General features: G+C 32.3%; 1 protein-coding gene across 2 annotated transcripts; it reads right to left on the minus strand.

The window, feature by feature from the left end:
* Positions 1-580: 580 nt before the first annotated feature.
* Positions 581-10,811, minus strand: LOC112736927 (kinesin-like protein KIN-7D, mitochondrial). Of its 2 annotated transcripts, none has more exons than XM_025786608.3 (26): positions 10,577-10,811; positions 10,109-10,473; positions 9,857-9,954; positions 9,631-9,720; positions 9,349-9,401; positions 8,313-8,378; positions 8,128-8,181; positions 7,856-7,915; positions 7,320-7,398; positions 7,158-7,225; positions 6,847-6,903; positions 6,642-6,746; positions 6,373-6,477; positions 6,075-6,182; positions 5,845-5,976; positions 5,559-5,741; positions 4,986-5,189; positions 4,518-4,658; positions 3,023-3,142; positions 2,855-2,905; positions 2,619-2,666; positions 2,352-2,498; positions 1,450-2,166; positions 1,199-1,328; positions 990-1,089; positions 581-886 (listed from the first exon to the last, which is right to left on the minus strand). In XM_025786608.3, the coding sequence occupies exons 2-25, from the start codon at positions 10,450-10,452 to the stop codon at positions 1,004-1,006; spliced, it is 3,246 nt and encodes a 1,081-aa protein (XP_025642393.1). In that variant the 5' UTR covers positions 10,453-10,473; positions 10,577-10,811; the 3' UTR covers positions 581-886; positions 990-1,003. The 2 variants fall into 2 exon arrangements, with proteins under 2 accessions (XP_025642393.1, XP_025642392.1); XM_025786607.3 differs by having other exon boundaries at positions 2,855-2,908.
* Between the last annotated feature and the right edge of the window lie 4,605 nt (positions 10,812-15,416).

The following is a 15,416-nucleotide window of genomic DNA, read 5'->3' on the forward strand; positions in this document are numbered from 1 at the left end:
AAAAAGGAGATATCAATTACTTATACGCAAGGTAGATAGATCAGAGATCTAAGGTTGCTTTTTGTCTACTTATTCCGCTTAATTTTACTTAGGTTTTATTCCTTTATACTTTCAAACCTCCCCAAAATCGGTTTTTTCTTAATTATCAAAAGTTAAGCACAAGAACCAGTATTGATTTTTTGAAATAGCCAAAGAACCTGTATCCCATAGCATTTTCTTCAATTACTAATAAACTGGGAGTTGGAACTCGAGCAGCACCTGCAAAACAGTACCAGATGCTTCCGAGAAAAGATTTTAGATACGAGAGCATCTGAGCTTATTATTTTTTATCATCACTTAATTATTAACTTAATTTTTTTAGTCTAATTTCTTTAATCTAATAATCCAACAATATATTTTATTTTATACTTTTAAATATTAATAACTAATTAATAACCAAAAATAATAAATTTTGATAACCCTCTAGTATTCCTCATTAGATACCTCAAGATAAGCTTGGACAATGAGATAACAATGCCTACATCTTCATACCTTGTGCACGAGTAGAAAATTATATACCCAAACATTTGAATGTAAAATATCAAAAGCAAAGGGAGAGAGGTAAAACCTCACTTGTCTAATTTGATTTAGGCATCCATGATATACAACAAAAATCAGCAACGCACATTGTGCTCAAGTACTTGAGCATTGCTGTTTACAGTTTACAGACACCCTTTCCTTTTTCCATTTTACATTTCCCCACCCCCTTCATTTCACCTTATTATACAGCTTAAAGGGGTATAGTAAAAGAAAGATAATATACCTTTAAAACAGATTTACATACAAGCAAACTAAGAAAAGAATTCCACCTGTAAAAGGGGATATAATAATTCAATAGGATAAAATCCTGCAGAAAATTGGACAGGCAAAAGTAAGTTATGATTTCGTACTTGTAGGTTATAACATTTGAATGCGGCTCAGAAAGGTATGATAAAAGAATTGCACAAGACCTCTGTTAGAACGGTCAGGATGTAAAAGCAAAAAGCCTGTCTTCAATATTAGTGCGGCATATCGGACACTCGGAACAAGCTAGTGAACACGATTTACACACTGAAATGCAATCAGGCTGTTAATTCAGAGTAACAAATTTAAACCCAAAATGAAAACACCCTAAAGTTTGATATCGGAAAAAACACATACTAGTGAGGAAAATACTTACAACAAAAATGACGGCATGGAAGAAGAATTGCAGCTGTTGAAGATTCAAAACATACTTTGCATGTATGGGAATTGGCATCTCCGTTGCTAAGGTGTTTGAGTTCTTTTTCCTTCATCTCTTGCATGCGTGACTGAAATCATAGATCACAATAAAATCTTTCTTAGATAATCCTATTCAGTCCAAAATAGTAATAATAGTAAGAGTTCAAATTTTCCCAAGATAAGAAGGCACAAAACAATGCAGAGTTTTACCCTTAGATGAGCGACCGAGGGTTCTTCATTAGGAATTTCATTTTCTGGTTTTGAAAAATCCCCATTCTGCTCCATGAGGACAATATTAGTTTCATTGCCATTATTCATAACATCATTCGTATGTGATTCCCCAGCACTATTTTTTTCATCAATGTTTGTTTCTGAGACACAACCGCCTTCTTTTTTTAGCTTAGCAACAAGCACCCACATATTTGCTAAATCATTCTCTAAGGCAGCTTCTCTGTTCTTGGCCTCTTCGACCCTTTTCCTGTACTCATCTTCCACAAATTCCTTTTCAGCTAATGCGGCCTCAAGAACTGCCTCTCTTTGTTTCCTAGCCTGCAGTTCCATCTTCAGATCCTCAAAATCAAGACTCCATGATCCAAACTCGTCCAGACTAGCTCTGCTGGATGTTCTTCCCTTCCTTCCAGACCTTACATCATTGTGCTTGCGATTAACACCATTAGCAGTTGGCACAAAAGCACTTCGAGTGTTGGCCAACTCTCGAGCAGCCATCAATTCTTTTTCCAACTTAGCATTCTGCAATGAAAGTTTTGTCACTTCCCCTGCCAAAGTCTTCAGTTCCACAGCAGCTGCAGAGGCCAGTTCTTTGGCATAACAAGCCTCTTCTGAGAGTTTTTGGTTCTGCACGTGCAACCCACTATTCTCTTCTGACAGATGCACTTGCTCCAGCTTCAAGTTTTCATTCTCAATCTCCTGAAAAGAGAAGAAAAATGTCAATTAGGTAAACCAATCAAATTAAACAATAAAAAGGACTTGACAGGATATGCAAACTTCGTTTACGCAGAGAATCTGGAAAGTGACCATACATATTAATCCTAACATGCAACTTCGTCAATAACAATAGACAAAATCCTTTCAAGCAATGAACTCTCAGTTACCTGTGATTTTATTTTTCTTTTCAACTCGTCAATGTTTTCTTCCAAGGGATGTTGATCGTTAAACCCCAATGTAGTGCCACTACTAAATGTTGCAAGTTGCTCCTCTAGGAACTTGACCTTTTCTTGCAATTCACTAATTTCAGAACACTATCAACAAATACAACATGCCAAAGAAGGGTGTCAACACAGCTCAGTAATAGTGGGAGTTTTTGTAGCATTTTCCAATTTTAACACAGAGAAGGAAACACTCAAAATATAACCACGTACCTTGTCATTTAATTGTTCTTGAAGGACACGGTTGTCCGCAGATTTTATCTGTAGATATATTAAGAAAATAGATTATGTACCACAATTAATAAATTCATATACTGCACATTGAGAATATAAATTGTGAAATACAATGGCAGGATATGACAATAAAACAAAAAGTCAAATCTGTGAGTAAATTGGTGGCTCAAGATGAAAAATCAACATTGTTCTTATATTGCTGAAATAGTACTTACTTCCAGCTCAAACTCCTTTTCATTACATTGAGTCATTAATCTTGTGATTGTCTGCTGGAACCAAGAACGAGAAAAGAAAAACAGGTATAAATGACCCTATCACTGAATACACGTAGTATAAAAACTTCTAAATGAAAACAGATATAAGAGAATATATCAAGATGGCACCTGCTGCATTTCAACCAGCGATGAGCTAGCGACAGAAGATTCACCACTCTCTATTATTCTTTGTTCTAAAAGTTTCATTTGCTTCTTTTTTTCTTGGATATCTTGTTCCAAATTCTCAATCTGTAGCGGGAAACAAAAATCAAAATTAGCAACAAACTGTATGTGTCATCGTATGGAAAATACATGCATAAGAAGTGCTTGGCATCACTGTAAAATGTGTATGACATCTAAGAAATTATTTAATATACCATCACCCTAGTTTTATACCATTATCCAATCCAATATATGCTTCTATACATAAAAATTTTAAGTTGAGTGTGGTTAGTCAAATATTATGATGTTATATGATTAAACATGAGATAATATTTTCATATATATTTTCACTATAATTCTTTTATACGAATATAATTTTAATCAGCGATAATGTACAAGCATCCCCTTTCTTTTCACAATAATGGTATAATTTATGGTATGTGTAAGGCATTACCAACCAAGGTCAAGATCTGCTTCCAGACTTGTTCAGTACGTACGAATTATAAATTGCATGTGACTAACAATTTCCAAACAAAATACAAAACAGGTAAAGCAACCGAGTAATACTCTATTATGATATAGGAAAACCTGATTAGATAATTGGCTAAAGTAAGATAGAAATTATATACAAAACCATGAGTTTTGCAAGATAATAGTAAATAATTTGTGAAAGATGTTTTTTTTTATTAGTGGAACACGGAACATGCTATTGGAAACCTATGTTTTCCTTTTACAATATTGAAAATCAATACTATTTTCAATTTAAAATCCTTTATAAAATAGAGTCCGCTAGAGAACCAATGGAATATTTTAAGCTGATTTTGGGTTCACAAAGAATCGAACTCTTGACCTTTCGGATCTAGAGCTCTGATACCATGTCATGAAACCACTCATCCCAAAAGCTTAAGCTGATGGGAAAAAGTAACATTAATGGTTATATCTCTAATACTGAATCGGACATCCCTAAACCTCCATTGTACATATTGTACAACTATTCTATTGGCTCCCTATACTTCTAGTCTTTCCCTTCCACAAAAGTTTCCCGATCCAAATTTAATTGCTCCCTTCTCGGATGGCTCGAAATTCACTCCATGCATCCCTTCGCTTGAAAACTCTCCCCTCTCCCGTTAGGTAAAAATTGAAAGTGTGAGAAAAAATAACCAAGCACGTTTTCATGTATCCCAAAAACAGAAAAAGATAATAGAAAAACTGCACTCCCCAACATGTACGGCATATTTCTGTATACCATGTAAGCATACACCTCTAATTTTGTCGTATCGTGCATCATTCTAATTGCCTTCATGGTAAAATTAAGAGTTAAGACTACTGCATTAGGCATTTAGACCTACTCAAACCGAGAAATTAAAATCTCTCTCATGTGGATCAAAACAAGAACATTTTGGTCCCTAGAATCTAAGAAGTTCCAATACGAAGCATCATAGCTTGAGAAACGGTATAATACCTGTTGTTTGGAGTTTTCTGGGTCATTTACAGATTGCTCCATCAAGCGCTTCAGAGTGCTTGTACTGAAAGCAATATCTCCAGCAAGCAACTTTACTTGCTCGACAAGAAGATCAACCTGATCGGACATCGTCACCCCTCCCTGCAATTCAGTAGGAAGTCAAAAACGTATTTATTTGGTGAACAGGTGCGTAGTAACGAACCGCTACATGTAACTATGTAAGTAACAGGACATGCCATTGAGACTAATTAGCATCCAACAATACTGTGTTTAAAACATCTAAGGAACTTTAGTACAATGGAACTGTAACTCTTGACCTACAACTGAGGGTAAAAAGAAAATTTTTAAATTTGTTCTGGGAGATGAATTATTTTTATGAGTCCCAGGTATCCCTCAATTAGGTCCTAAAATTAATATACATATTCCAAAATTGAAACATTTTATATGCAAACTATGAAATTAATATACCGCTGGGAGCCTTGCTCTGGTGATCAGTTCACCAGCTTGTGTTGATTCAGTAATAATACTGCTAGTTGGGGAGAGTTCATCGTTCCATTTACTTGATGATCTTCTATGTCTAACATCGTAAGGCAGTTCAGATGACATTGTGGAACCCTCTTTTTTATTCTCATTTTCAATCAAAAGAGATCCATCAACAAGGGTATCAAATTTCTGAATTGAAGAGAGAAAAAAAAAAGAATCAATAAGCTAGGTTTACAATCATGTTAACATATTCCAGTCTTCCAGAGGAGAGTACTCCCACAATGAAAGGCTCCTTAGAAGGAATATACTTTCCTAAAAGATAAAATTATATTTACATGTAGTTAAGGACTCAACATCTTAATTAGCCTACAAGCTCAAGATGTTAGTAGGTGTAAACTGTAAAGTGTGTCAGCAAGGAGAAAACACTTGTCCACTTCATAAAAGGCTTTATTTCAGACAAACATTAATGTCTGAGAATAACAAGGACTTCAAATTATTGCAGTTCAGGATAAATATTAAAAGGATGGTACAACATATGCTATTGAATGAGGAACTCACATCATCCTCACCAAGAGAGAGGCTTCGCTGGTGGCTAGGAACATCAGTTAGATAACCAGGAATAGAATTTTTTGATGAAACCAGAATAAGCTTGGTTAGCCTCTGGATCCTACTCATAAGAGCAACCTTAGCTTCTTCCTCTTCTTCCAATCTTGATTGCATTTTCACTTGACCTTCTTCCAACTATTCCAATCAAAGTATAGAATAAGTAGAAGATCCCAATAAATAATCAGGAAAAAAACTGCAAAAAGAATGAATAAGAAATGTATTAAGGGGATGTTAAAACCTGCTGCTTTAAGCTCATAATCTCCTCGGGGTTGACACCGACAAGAATGCCCTTCCTTAGCTGATCAAGTTCTTGTTTGAGGATTGAAATTTCTCTCTGGTATTTCTTAATTAGAGATTTTTCATCAATGATCTGTTTTAACAAACAATTCACAAGTGAATTAGGAACCTCCTCATGCACAAGCATATCTAGGTGCAGTACTGCAGCTAATTAATAATTTTAGAATGAACCTTATTACGTGAGGCATATATTTCTACACGCTTCGCCCTGCTGGCAAACTTCAAGGTGTTATGAGTTTCCTCCATGTTACTGGATGCTGGAGTTACTGTGCATATAAGCTGAAAATTCACAGTTCATCAATTTTAATGATTTGACGCTCATGTAGCCTGTCTAACAACATTACAACATATACATGAGAAGGAAGAAAGTAAAAGAAAACCTATTAAAAAGCCATAGCCCCACTTAATTAGCACAAGGAAGAAATACAGTTGAACAATTGAACCAAAGTGGTGTAAAACTCAAACTCACTGAAACATGGCCATGCCCACTTAGTGAAGACTGCAGGAGGCGGGTAAGCTTTGAGTCTCGATATGGAACATGAGATGCTTTCCCCTCACTTAATTTTCCTATAACCTTCACATTGACAGCATAAAATCAGAATTTCAAGAGGCACATTTTCCATTTTGTTTGCAAAGATATAAATTGTAGACAATCCAACAGCTGGTAACATATGTCCAAACAAAATGCCAGAACAAACTAATCCACAACCAAAAACAGAAGAACAGTAAGACACCTACAGTTCCAAGTGTCAGAAGACTTTTGTTTATGTAAGATCCTTCTTTTCTTCTTAGTCCAGTCGTTTCAGTTTTTGAGCTCTCTGATCCAGCAAGATCAATCAAGTTCTGATCAAAGAAATACAAACACACACAAAATGAGAACAGTCAAACAATTTCTATTATTTATCATATATATGGTAACATCTAAAAAAAAACATTCGCATACAAGCTGAGAGAAGATCACTCCATCATATTCATCACCATGGGCACTGCTTTCAATCATCTGCAAATGTAAGATAACAGAAAACGTTGCATGTAAAACAACGGTTGGTTTGGCAAGGTCCAAGAGAGCAATAAAATACAGTAACTAGCAATGATCACACGTTTAACCAGCATGTACATATAAAATAATCACTCGTGCAATATATCCAGCCTCAGGTTGTGACTAAGCTATATTTCCGTTTAGTAAAATTGAATCAGGTGTATAATCCAGTGCTTTGTTACTAGATTATAATACTAATATACTAAGATTCTTACAAGCGTAAAAATCGTATGACTTCGGCTGCTGAACAGATTAAAATTGTTTGACCCAACATGACGATGCTCTGCCATCAAACATGTTTGTTAAGTTTCTGAATCAACAATTAAAGCATGAGTACAAATGGAGGAAAATATTCTGTCATCACTCATCAGTTATACCTTCTCCAGCAGCAATAAAAGAAAGGGCATGTCCTGGCGATAAAACAACTTCTTCCTTTATACCCTCCACATAAGTACCCTGAAATTCAAGCCAATATAAATCATCAATTATACTTTAAACAAGTCCTTAGAAATTTTGACATAATGAACTTTTTGGTACAAAATACAAAAAAGATTTATCTTGTTGAAACAACAAATACTGTAACTATTAAAAAAAACAAGTGGAAGGTTAAAAAAGTGAACACCCTACAGATGAATATAATGTAAGGGGAAAGTGTAGAAGGTTAGAAAAAAGAGAATCAAAGAGCAAAACCAATATTAATCAACTGAAAGAAACAAGACATTCTATAGTCCTAAGTCCATGTATAGATCTGATGCCACATTATAGAGACAATCAGAAATATCAGTGTTCATGTATTCAAAGACAACTAAGAGCAACATAACAGGTGGTTCATGTTCATTCCAAGATATGGAAAGAATGAACCCAAAATATAAATTAGATTTCAGTTTCAATTATATAAGAATAAGAAAGAAACCTGTGCATCTTCTCTAACACGCAAATTTTGGCCAGTTGGGTCAAGCAAGTCATTTATCACCTGATATACCAAGCAGAAACAGCCAAAAAGAATCTTTATTAAAACCAAAACTTCAAAGAAAATTTCAGACGGTATAGCTTGCAAGTGTCACAAAGTGATAGAGCCACATATGTAAGACAGAAAGTGTTGCAGGAGTCAAGACAAGTACGAATCAAAGTACAAAATCATGTTCAGGAAATAGACAGTGGAGGAAAGAAATGTTCGGCGTTTACCTCATTGTATATTTCCAGATATGAAACTCGGAGTAAAAACTCTCTTCCTGGAGTCTGCAGCAAACACAATTAGCCATTCCAAGCAGAATATCATAATGCAAATCAATGACAAAATACTACTACATAACCAAAATAACAGCAACATAACAATAACCAAACTTTGTTAAGTATGCATGAAAACTCACATCTTGTATTATGCTGAAAACGTCTTTTATAGCCAATGGTATAATACCAGGAAAATCTTGGTCTCCCTGCACATATCGTTGTTGACAAGCAAATCATAAACAGCACAACTGAGGAGATGACATTAATTTTTTATTAATAAAAGAACATAACTAAGAAGAGCATTTTCTAGGCAGAAAATTATTTGAAGCAGAGACAATAAATATGTATTTAATAAACAGCTGTAAGAACTAAGAACAGTTGTTAACCAAACATTTGAATGCCAAAGAATGCTAATTTATCTCCAGAGTTGACATATTTAGATGCAGTATTTAGCTGAGGTAGTAGACCTAAAATTTTGGCTGCTAATTTCATGAATGGTTTAATCTCTAATCTAACAATTCAGTTATAGTGTATGATCCTTATCCAAAGTTAACAGGAATTAGACTACAAAAATTCTCTACTTCCAGCAAATTCATTCGACTTACACCGAATAAACAAATTCCTCTCTAACTTATCAAAGCCAAATGTTCAGTTATATTTCTTTCAATTCTACCAGCTTAACTATGTCTGATAAGTCTGTTTCAAATTATCAATTTCTGGTGAAAATGATTCAGTACTCGAAATTTTTCCATTTGTAAAATGATTGGACCATAACTAACATTGTCGCCAATTGTATTTAGCCAAATTGCATGATACACGAAACTACCAAGTACCAAAACAATTATCTTGATATCCTCTATCTTAAGAAATATATACGTCAATACAACCCAAAGATGTTTAGATCTCCATATAGTTCTTATTTATTAGTTAGCCTCAGAATCATATGTAAGCAGTGAAGTTTGACATCATCACAAAATTACTAACATATCTAAAAGGCCTCAACTTTCAGATGAGCTACAGCACACAAGCCAGTAGCTCGTAGGAAAAAATACATGTACTCAATACAAACTTCTGAGTTGTCGTGAAGACGTAACACACAACAAATTGAGTTACATCAGAAATTCGAAATAAAAATGACAAACATGGAATGCGTTGATTTTAAAAAGTGACACTTACATGCATAGTATGTGTCTTGCCACTACTTGTCACACCGTAGGCAAACACGGTTCCTGCAATATTTACTGCATGTTATGCTCCAGACTCAACAAACTCCAATAACCACTTGAACACCAAACCAGTATATATTAATCATTGCAAACTATTCCATCCAATCAATGCATCACCGAAACTAGAGGAACTTTCATCAATGCAATGCAATGAAATACATTGACATTACAAAAAATAACACTTACACTCGCATTATGATATGATTTTGAATCAGATAATAACATCACATACCGTTGACGCCTTCCATGGCAGCCCTCACCACAGGTTTGGCTGCTACTTCATACACCTCATCAGTACTTGTGTGCGGTCCAAACACTCTATCTACAGCAAAATCAAATCGAAAATTTTATCATCGATCGCCATAATTTTAACATCAAATTTATAGCCAATTTACTACCACTATAACCACAAAATTGCATCCAATACAATAATAGAAAGAATCAAAAATGGAAAATACCGAATGCATAAGCAGTAGCTGGATGATACTCATTCCTCACGATCTTATCACCATCCGCATACCACGCGATCTCATCCCCTCTCTGGTACTCTCTTTCACTGTATCAAAGCAAACACCGCAACCGAACTACGCAGTCACATTTTATTTCAAAATAGCATAATGCTTTAAACAAAACAATCAAAGAACCCAGATTCTATCTCATTTACACAGCTAATGGATCTGATACCGTAAATCGCAGATCTAAAGCATTACCTCAACGGTCTGAACCGAATCGTCACCGAAATGCTGTCCCGAGAGGTCGACGAATCCAGAGGCTCCGCGATCGCCTCGTCCTCCATTCCGAACTCCACCGGCGAAGGACACATCGCGTCGTAGTAGTTTGACTCGCTGAAACCGTGACTCGGAGTGGCAGATCGGCCACCGAGTCCGGCTCCGGAGTTGAAGAACGAGGAGGCAGAAGAAGAGCACGAGCGAGGCATCAACTTACCGTTCATGAAGGAAGAAGAAGTGGAAGAGGCAGGGGAGTAATAAGGAGTGTTTGAGAGTTTGCGGTGCGAGAATGGCGAGCTGCTCCTTGCTCGTGAGGACGATGCCATTGAGTTCACTCGCCCGAGTTACTGAGTCAGGGAAAACTAGCAGAATGTTAAATGAAGAAGAGTTGAAATGATAAATAAAAAGATGAAGAAGAAGCAGAAGAATAGCATTTGTCAGAACTCTCACATGGACATTGGAACAAAAGCGAAGAACATTTGGTTCTCTTTTCTTTCTTTGTTCACTTTGACGCTTTAGGATATTATTCTAGCAGAAAGAAAGTGAGTGTGTGTGTTGAGTGTTGAGTGTGGGTTTCGTCTTCTCTAAGACAAACAAAGTTCAGTGGAAGAGAGAGAAGCTGGGTGGTTGAAGCGGAAGAAGATGAGAGACTAGTGAGAGAATGTAGGAGAAGGTGACTCAGTTTAAATTTTTTTAAAATCCTCAAGAAATAAAAAATACTAAAAATTATTAAAATTTATTATTTTTATTCATTATTTTTAATTATGAATCTAATTTTTTTATTTAACAATTTAATAATATATTTTAATTTATATTTTTAAATATTAATAATAAAAATAATAAATTCTAATAATTTTTTTTTATTTCTCAAAAATAATTTCACTGGTTTTCGAATTTTTTTTGTTGGAAGTATTTAAAAATTGATTTGGTTTTCTTCGAGAGGTGACATGGCAGGTGAAAAGGCTAAGGGAGATTTGAAAGTAATGGAACCGCCCGCGCAAAGTCTAATTTATTCAGATTTGGCCCATCATAGTTATAGTATTTAATTTTTAGCAAATGTTACTTGTTTAATGCGTTTTTGGGTAGAAAAAAAATTTCCTCTATTCTCCAATTCCTATGGAAAAATCCCGCTTCACAGTTCAATTCACCAACCAAATTTACGGGAATCTTTTAAAAGATTTTACTGATCAAATTAATTCTCTAAAAAATAAAAATAAATTATAGTTATTTTTTTACTCATTTAACAATTATTGTTTATAATTAATAATGTAAAATGTTAATTAACAACATACATCACATATGTTTATCCTATTGAATATTAATGAGATATGTTTAAACAAATTTATTAATTTAATTTTTTAAATTACATAAATTTTAATTTCAATAATCAAAATTTAAAAAAAATAAATTAATATAATTTTATAAATATATTTAATCAGTATCTAATATGACATATGATATTATATATATTGTCATGAATCATTAATAATAAATGTTAAAAGAGTAAGAAAAAGACAAGTGTACTTTATTTTTAACCTTTTAAAAACTACTTTGATGTTTGATTAATAAAATATTTCAAAGACGATTTTAATAATCAATCTTTTAAAGATAAATTGGATCATTAAACCGAAATTTATGTATGCTAGTTCCAAATATAATATTCCAATATTTTTTTTTTGGTGACATAATATTCCAATATTATCTATAGTAATTACTTACATTGATATAACTAAAATAAATTTTATATAAAATTAATAATTAAAATTTAAATATGTATATGTTAAATTAATTATTTAATAATTTTTAATTATTATTTTTTTTGTAAAAAGTAACTTAACTATTTTTATATGAATAATTATCATGATTTGTTTAATAATTTTATAATTTAAATGAAAAAGAATCAAATTCATATAGTGCCATAACTTATGGAGCCAATAAAAATCAATAATTCCATGTTCGATAACATACAGTAAAAGACAAAAAAGGTCGACTACTAGAAATTGAGTCCATTGAAATATTCAATGTTTTAATAAACTCAATCCAAAACTATGTCTATATAAGCAAAAGCAGTACATATATATATATCATATTATCATCCCTCTTTAAAAATAATCAATTAATCAAGTAGTGTTCATGTCTATGTCTATATCAATGTCATTCATGTATATTCGAATTTTTTTTTAAATAATTTTTCAAAATATGCTAGCTTACACATTAATATATGACTATAGTGAGTTTTTACTTTTTACATACAATACAATAAAGAATGGAGCGTGTGGCACCACAATATGAATATGGCTTCAGTAGTCTCTCGCGGTTGCTCACAGTCTCACACAAATGCTAGTCAATGTGCATTGTGCAGTGATTTCTGGTTCTACACCTTTTATGGCGACAACCGTAGCATACACCGATGCATGGATTTCATTTCTTTTTCTTTTTTTTTTTTTTTTGGATAAAATCATCAAAGTATCAAACTCAACCACCTTAGCTACCCCACTCGTGAATTAAAAACTCGCCTTTGCATGTGATTTGCTGAGGTGCACCTTTCTCCATGTGCATTAATAAGATCTAACATTATATTGCCTCAAATATCAAATGTAGTAGAAGATTCATTGCTTTCTCTATTTTATTTTTTGGAATATATTTTGTTTTGAATTATTCGACTCATCATATTACCATTAGATTTTGATATGGTTTTATTTTTAATATATAACTCTTATCATTTATAGAGTATAATTTTTATAAAAAGAAATCAATTATTCCCTTTAGTAAGTAAAATTATATATTTTTTTAAAAATATTAAGACAGTAATTTAATTTTCTATCAGCAAATGAGTTATAGCTCAAATGGCATAGTCTTCTCATACTCAATTAAGAGGTTACGGATTCGAGTCTCCTATCTTTGATAAAAAAAAATTTAATTTCCTATCAGATTATAAAGAATTGGTTTCACTATCCTAATAGTCACTTAATAGATTAAAGTTAAAGTGTACGGCAACCGGAACTTTCCACCAATAAACTTCTCATTAATTCATCGGTAAGTAAGTTATTTTTTTTGGTGACTTATCGGTAAGTAATAAGTTAAGTACTACGTTAAGTTAGTTTAAATTTTGAGGGAAATAAAAATAATAATGTTGTTAAAAGACCACCCTAGCGGGGTAGCTACGCTTTGTCTTTTAGAGCAAGCTAAGGGCTATTTGCCGTGGAAACCATTAATACTAGAGTCCCATGAAATAACAAGTTTAAGCTCGGCTAATTTTTTTAATATGGAAAAAATTTTGGTGTGACACTCCGATATTAAATTTTATTGTGTTTTTTAAATTTTTGGAGGCGGAATAAGTCTCTCACGTATTGTATATTTTAAAGAATAATGTTATATATTTAAGTATTTTTATGGATCAAGTCTAATTAAATTAAATAATAAAATTTAAAATAATATTAATTATAACTAATTTTTATTATATTAGACTAATTTAATTAAATTTAATTAATAAAAAAATTTAAATATAAAATATTATTCTATTTTAAAAAATATCATAAAATCTAACAACGAAATATTACAATAAAATTTTACCAATATCTAACCAAATAAACAGTAAGTTCATCAGAAAGTAAGAGAGCTTTATACATAAACTTCCGTTCCCCGCCACTTTGCTGTGTGGTTCAATTTTGTGTTGTGATCAAGTCATCATAGTGTGACAAAATTGAAATATGAATTGCCTTATATTGTCCCCACCTCATATAATGTGGATTCTTCTATATTTTAAGCTTTTGAGAAGGGTGCCATGATCCAATCCGACCTAAAAATTCGACTCGAATTCAAATACTTTAGAGTTAATTTGGTATGATTTTATTGAATTTAGGATCGAATAATTATCTTAAAAATAGATACATTTATTATTTAGGGATCGGATTCGAGTCAATGCGAACTTGGTTTTGTCCGAGCCATGTGCATTTTAGGGGACTAAAAAAGTATATATGTTTTAAATTAATTTTAATATTATGTTATATTAATTATAAATTTATTGTTTTGTTTTTAATCACATTTGTTGAATTAGAAAATAAATCAGTGAAACATGAAATTAGAATTTATGGACAAATTCAAATTCAACTATGGTTATCAACTTCTCTACAACAAGTATTTTTTTTTTTTTCTTTATAAATGAGTGTATCATAATTTTTTGATATAAAATTTATCAAGATCCAGACTTCACCCGATCAAGATTTGGTTTTAGTGTAGCTCGAAAACAGTATAATTTATTGAGTTTAAGATCAGATAAAAATCTCAAAAATAAACTCGATTATTACTTAAGGTCGAATTCAAATTAAAACGAATCTAATTTCATCCGTCTCCACGTGCACCCTTACTTTTGAGATTGATTATGGCACCAAACAATGTACTGCAATAATGCTTATATATTCCTGATTACCTATATTAATATGTTTTTATGCAAATATAATAATTAAAAAATATTAAATAATTTATATATTTAACTAAATTATTTTTAACAGTGAATCAGTGTAGAGGCATGGTATATCATCATTAATTGGTTAATGAAATTTAGAAAATAATCCAACTATTAAACTGAACTTCAATTCTCTTTTTCCTTTCAATCATAATCTTTTTTTTTAAATATTTGGATGACAATCATTTTTAACCTAAAATTGTCACAATTTTGTAATTTTAACTTTATTTATATCACTTGCATACAATATTATACATATATCTCACATGTATATACAATGTTAATTTTCATTAATTGGATAAATATCAATACGGTAATTGTCTTAAAGACTAATGGATCAAATATCATTTAATTGGTATTGATAATATTTTATTTCTCTTTTAAAATCATCATACGTTTATTTTCATGTTGGGTATATAATTTGCATTAATAGTAACAAAAACATATCCCATATTTTTTTTTATAGTCGATGATATAATTAGGGTTTCAGCATCTGAGATATATGCATCATAATTTAAATATTTTTGCATTCAAGATATATGGTAGAATTAGTTTATTTATAGAGTCCATTTCAATACCTTCCTCACACAATTGACAAACCAATATTTTCTTTTTCTTCTTTTCGTTTTGTTTTGATGGAGAATAATAATTTTTTCTTTGTTGTGATTTATCCCAATGAAATAGTCAGAAAACAGCGATGAATGAGTGATTTTCGAGTCTGACAAGACTATTATGTTGCGCACTACTTACTGAGTTAATAGATTGGATGCGCTAAAGACGGTCATGCTGAGTAATATGGGGGAGTAGGTACGAAAGAGGTTGGGC

This window comes from Arachis hypogaea, chromosome 13, assembly GCF_003086295.3.
Source record: "Arachis hypogaea cultivar Tifrunner chromosome 13, arahy.Tifrunner.gnm2.J5K5, whole genome shotgun sequence".
NCBI lineage: Eukaryota > Viridiplantae > Streptophyta > Magnoliopsida > Fabales > Fabaceae > Arachis > Arachis hypogaea.

What these genes read in the sequence shown, in the direction of transcription:
- LOC112736927 (XM_025786607.3), bottom strand. Translation starts at nt 10,452, where the DNA reads ATGGCATCGTCCTCACGAGCAAGGAGCAGCTCGCCATTCTCGCACCGC. An exon ending in ATTCGGTTCAGACCGTTGAG is followed by an intron (nt 9,955 to 10,108) that starts GTAATGCTTTAG and finishes GCTTTGATACAG; the next exon opens with TGAAAGAGAGTACCAGAGAG. An exon ending in TTATGAGCTTAAAGCAGCAG is followed by an intron (nt 5,742 to 5,844) that starts GTTTTAACATCC and finishes TGATTGGAATAG; the next exon opens with TTGGAAGAAGGTCAAGTGAA.